This window comes from Epargyreus clarus, unplaced genomic scaffold (genome assembly GCF_041222505.1).
Source record: "Epargyreus clarus isolate Ecla_fem2 unplaced genomic scaffold, WU_Ecla_fem_2.2 ptg000015l, whole genome shotgun sequence".
NCBI lineage: Eukaryota > Metazoa > Arthropoda > Insecta > Lepidoptera > Hesperiidae > Epargyreus > Epargyreus clarus.
Window position 1 is genome coordinate 3,562,801 of NW_027332223.1, and position 6,000 is coordinate 3,568,800.

Sequence of the window (6,000 nt, forward strand, 5' to 3'; positions counted from 1 at the left end):
GTAGTCTGTCACAATCATATGCTTGTAGCTAGAAATTACCTCAAAACGAGGACATTTACGGGCCTCTAAAACCTAAAAGGCATGCATATATAAGCGGATTAGATCTAAAGTGTCGAATACGACAACTTTAACTTTACTTAAGATTGTTTAACAATATTGCAGCTTCCTAGTTCTCTTTCACTCATTCTTTATAACGCACGAACGAATAACATAATACAAAAGCTGTCATTTCTATTACATCCTTTATAGATACAAGTTAGATTCAAATTAGCGGTATGGAGGGGGCGTGTGATAATTGAATAATATTTGAGATCACACGCGTGTCTGCTAGGGTACTAGAGTGGAGTGCACTAAATTGGTTAGGTCATATTACAGCAATGACACTTAATGCGGTATAGCACGAGATCCGACCGCGTGATTTATGTGTGCACTGTGCGTCTGTTCTTGACTGAAATTGTTTTTTTTTTTTGTTTTTAATAGATTATTATTGTTACGATAGGGTATCAGTCATGCCACTTAGCCTTTCAGTATGCGGCTGCAAGTTTACTTTTTTAACAAATCGTTAATTGAAATACGTGGGGAAATAATATATCATTTATTATAACCCATCTGAACCTATTATTTTCATAATTTCATTTAAATTTCAGACCCGTTTGATTTGTTTAAATGTGCCACTTCTATTTTAGATAAGACTTAACGAATCGTTAATTATTAATATGACTACTTTAACGGACCGTTAACGATCCGTCAATCATTAGTATAATCTCTTATAGTTCGCGTAAAACTGCTAGTCCGCTCTGATTACAGAAATTAATCTCGTCGCCGTAGCAAATTGTATTACTACACCTGCTCGCAACAACTTCAAAGCGGACTAGCAGTTTGGCGGGAAGGATAACAGGCCGTTAACGAACCGTTAATCATCATTCATCAGTATAAATATTTTAACACACCATTAACGGAACGTTAATCATTAATTGGAATATATGTTTAACGGTTGGTTAATTCGTTGTGTTTCCAGATGGGGCGTGTTCCGCGCCCGGTTGTTCCGCGACAGCTGCGTGTTCCACCGCGGCAACTACGTGAAGGACCTCAACAGCCTCGGCCGGGACCTCCGCCGCGTGGTCATCGTCGACAACTCGCCCGCCTCATACATATTCCATCCGGACAATGCTGTGAGCACACTTTTATGGACTTTTCAGTAGATTGAATTTAATGTTCGCTTAAAGTAATGTATTCAGGATGTATAAGGATCTGCGTTGTAAAAATGAGTTTTGATTATACTGATATGCTTCTTAAATGTCAGAACCAAAAGTGTAATAAAACAAATAAATGTTTCAAAACGAATAAACGCTAGATGCGTTAGGTGTTATTCGCACAATGTTGGTACTGGGCTGTATAACAGGTATTGACTCAATACTAATAGACGTCTATGAAAAGATACAAATAAGAGAATAGACACAAAACTAACACAAGCTAAACGTCAGTTTTACCTTGTTTAAATTAACTAAATATTACATTGAAGGAGTGAAAAAAATATTTCTAGTGTGTATTTTTTTTAACGAGTGGTTTATTTATTATTGATCATATTAACAGTGTATAAAGGGTTTTCTTACGTTGAAAGTATAATATAATCATTTCATCTAACTGTTATTAAAACTATTAATAACATTTCTTGCATGTTAAGGCATACAAGGCAATGAATAATATGACATTCGCTTTTTTTGCAGGTACCTGTCGCGTCATGGTTCGACGACATGACAGATTCAGAGCTGCTCGACCTGATCCCGTTCTTCGAGAAGCTGAGCAAGGTGGACAGCGTGTACACGGTGTTGCGCAACTCCAACCACCCGTACAACCCCGCCGCGGGCAGCCCGCCGCCCGCATAGCCCCCGCTGCTCCGTCGCGGGCTCCACTTCGTCTTAAGTGCCAATTTTGCCTTCTGGATAGTGAGGACCTTGTTTGTACCTATTTTACAGTTTAGGTATTACTTAGTGCGTAAGTGGTCCGAATGATTGTGATCCCCCCCCCATCCTCCCCCCCCCCAGACTCCCAAACGTGCAGTGTTCGATTCGACCGATATTAACATACGGATTTCAAACTTTTTATATCGTGCTTGGGATCAAATAACGATTTTATTGTAAGTTAGGATACGTGCGTCGCCGGCCCGCCTTCGCTCATCCGTTTGTTTATTATTATCTCTATATACTTGTAACTTACGAATTTTACGATTCGACTGGTATTTTACAGTAATTAGCCGGCTTAGTGGAGAGTGTAAATATAATTGTACCACGGCCGGGACACTCGCGTCCCCGATCATGTGTAAGCGTACCGCGTACAGTACGATTGACTACAGTGTACATAATCTATATCTATAGTATTATATAATGAATAATGTAAGAGATCGATAGTGGCGGAACTATAGCACTTAAGGTGTACAGTGTCGCACCGTTTTACGCTGATATCGCACTACCGAGATGAGTTTTAATTAAATTTTATCGTAGCGACTAGCCCAGATAGAATGGAGAAAATTTAAATCATGAATTTAATCGAGGATTTTATTATATAAGATTCATCATATTTCTATAATTAATACATACAAACTACATTTTGTTGTTTTTGTAAATAGAATTCTTAATAAATTCCGAAGTAGTGTGATGTCGGCCAATTGAAATAAGGTCTGTGCACATTTTATTGTATAATACGGTCACATGCTTACGTAAAATTATGTAAGCGATTAACGAAGTGTGTACATACCTTAACACCGAATACACACGTATTTTCATAATCGTTTTTTTTTTGTATTGGTGACAATAAATTGTCAGAAGCGATCAGTGTCATATGTTTTAATTAATTAATAATTATAATTATATATACATATGAATAATTGTAACTGAATGTAATATCGATTAATTAAACACGGGTGAATGTGTTGTAACGGTGAAAGTTGATATCTAATGTATCGTTTGAGATTTGATCTTCATAAAGAAAATGTTTTTAAATTTATTTGTTCTATAACAATTGTATTTTTAATTTTTATTGTGTTCTTAATGCGCACAAATTATTTTTTAAACTTATTTTCACTTTATATTCATTGCATATTTTAATTTCAATTATATCATTTGTTAATGGATTTTAATTTTATATCATTGTGTACTTTATTTTTGAAATATCTTTTCTTTATGAAGATGCAAATCTCTGAAGCTGCGCATAAAGTGTAATCGTCTCAGTATTAACTAGATTTGTAGAGTTCGATGCCATTTTACACGAAATTATTTTACTAAAACAATATTACAACTAAAAATATTTCTACATTTCCAACTGCACTAAGAGGCGAATGCTTTTTTTATGTTTTAAATATATTTATAATTTAGAACTTTAAATGTGATAAACCATACCCTAATGTCCCTAATATATTTTAAAAATTTTTAAAATATATAAAATTTTAAGGTTTTACAAATTAACATTCATTTTTATTCTTATTTTTTAATTCGCCTTGACTGTGTAGTTGTATTAAACATTTTTATAAAAAAAATCAAAATTCAAAATTGTATAGGACTTAACTAAGATTTGATTAATTAGGTAAATATATAAAATGGTGCTTTCAGTATTAGTTGTTAAGCAACTTGAAAATGTTTACTGTGGACAAGCGATATTGGCACTCGTTCCTAACATTTGGCTTAAAATTGGCATAATAACAAAATAACGCGGTAACGCTCAACATTTTTTTCAATTTTCAACATTTATCTACGAACTTAATGTACTCCGGGTTTGCAAATGTCCGATATAAAAGTAATACAATACGTAAAGAAGGCTACAACGTTAAATCAGTTGTCATTCGTCCGAGCAACGGACCACACGTCAATAATGGTAGTGCATTCCATGTGATGAACTTGCAAAACAAAATCAACAATGTAAAGTAAAACATTTAATTTTTAATATATCATTTTAACATATCATAATGCACTAAATATCGTTTATTACTCCATGACACATTCGATGGAGACGCAAGTGGTTTAATTCCTAAAAAATCTTTTATTGTACCACAAAAGTATGGTTTCTATGGATACAGGTAGACTCGGCGTCCATATATTTCTAGGTCGATGTATTACAGTAAAAACAACTACGTAACTTCACCGCGGCGTTTCGCGCCATCTATTTATTTTTTAATCTTAATTGCTTAGCAAAAACGTTTTATTGATTTTATTATTATTATTTTATATTATATTCTTTTTAATACATAATCAATCTATAATTGTTTTCGAAGTGGAAGTGTATATAAGATTTTTATTAACTTAAAAAAAAACGAAGCAAGAATTGTGTAAACTCGATTTTAGTGTTTTGGTTTAGGACATAACAATTATTAAATTAATTATTTTCATAATGTACATGTTAGTTTGTTATTTAGTGACTACGCCGGTGTATGTGTATACCCCTTTATGTTTATTCACACTATCTAAAGGTAATGCGTAATTGCAAGCTTAAGTACGCATCAAATATGTGATTTCAAATCTGTAATCACTCGAGCCACGAAAATACTTAAGTCCTCTTATAAATGAAACATAAAAATACGTAAATTAGTTAAAAACAGGATTTAATTACATTAAAAGAAGACATTTGACTGTGCAAATATCACAAAACATTTGGTAATAATTATGTTTAAACAAATACGTTATGTTTATACATGCACTAAACTATAAGAGTATTTTAAACGAGCTTGCAGTTACGTGTTGCTGATCTGTTTTTAAACGGTTTAAACGTCTCTTGAAGTTCTATACAATTCAATTTTACTTCATTATTAAACATTTTTGATGTATTTTTATTTTATAAAATATAAATGACAGAGTTGATTCCGTAAAAAATAAATAAAAAGTATTGTTTTAGGGCGTAAATCAGACTTTGTTAAGTCCTTCGCCCATGTTCAGTAGTAGAACAGTATCGGCAGTTACTACATCTAATGAAGCTGTAAACATAGAAACAGGACATTATAAAATTTGCAAGAAATACTTTGATAAGTAAAATAGATGAATTTTACTCATCTAAGATGATATATAAGAAATATTCCAATTTGAATGAATTGTATAGAATTGTTAAAGGGACTAATTCCTTTGAGTTTTTTGACCTGTAATCCACACAAGCAAGACCTCCATTATGTCGAGCCATTGACCTTGAAACGTTATCATTTCCCCCTGTGGTCTTATCGCGTCGTATTGTCTCAGTTTTCGACGAGCACGTGACAAAGATAGCAATACACTTGGTTGTTATCAACATAAGGAATGATATTGAACTTAATAACGTTATAGGTATTTATTAACGTCCGTTATTAATATTCAATCCATTCAGCGTTTGCTATCATAGATATAAATTTGACAGTTTTTAGTATGAAGGAATTGTGAAATTACGATCTTTGATAGGCAAAACATTCGATAGATAGTTTATAAATAATGGACGTTACACGGCATGTGTTTACAAAACCTCGCAGTTTTAGTTTGCCTTTCAAAGTTCACGTCGTGGTAAAATTAATTGTTTAGCGTGACGTTTCAACGAATACGAAAAGATCGATAACTTAATCTCAGGGCTCTTATTAATAATCAATTTATCCTATTATTTCGCCTACCAAAAATCGAAATTTGGCAATCTCTAGCACGAAGAACACGCTATGCTAGCACGCTATATTGTAGTCAAAACATTGGAAGTGATTATTAATTCAGGGCATAAACAAACAAGGATATTTCGTTAATAATAAAAATTGTTAATATTAAAAATTCAATGCAATTTTTTACCAATAGGCCGTTTGAAAAATTATTGCGACGTGGATTACAAGGTGCCATAATGCGGTAACCACACAAGCGTTCAGATTTGATCTAGACTTTACGCGGTATTTCTCGCGTAAAATAAAAGTACTAACAATTGTATTTTTAGTACTTTTAATTGGGACATTTTAATGCGAATTTAAAAATATCTTAAATAAAAAGGAGGCTATACATCCGATTTACTTTTTGA

The 6,000-nt window shown here is 33.0% G+C and overlaps 1 protein-coding gene across 1 annotated transcript in view; it reads left to right on the forward strand.

Annotated features, from left to right (window-relative positions):
* Positions 1-3,424, forward strand: part of hzg (CTD small phosphatase herzog) — a 28,100-nt gene extending 24,676 nt beyond the window's left edge. The window contains exons 4-5 of the mRNA XM_073081186.1: positions 1,019-1,172; positions 1,728-3,424. Of these exons, the coding sequence (XP_072937287.1) occupies positions 1,019-1,172; positions 1,728-1,886 (313 nt within the window). The 3' untranslated portion in view covers positions 1,887-3,424. The remainder of the gene's footprint in view (positions 1-1,018; positions 1,173-1,727) is intronic.
* Positions 3,425-6,000: the final 2,576 nt, after the last annotated feature.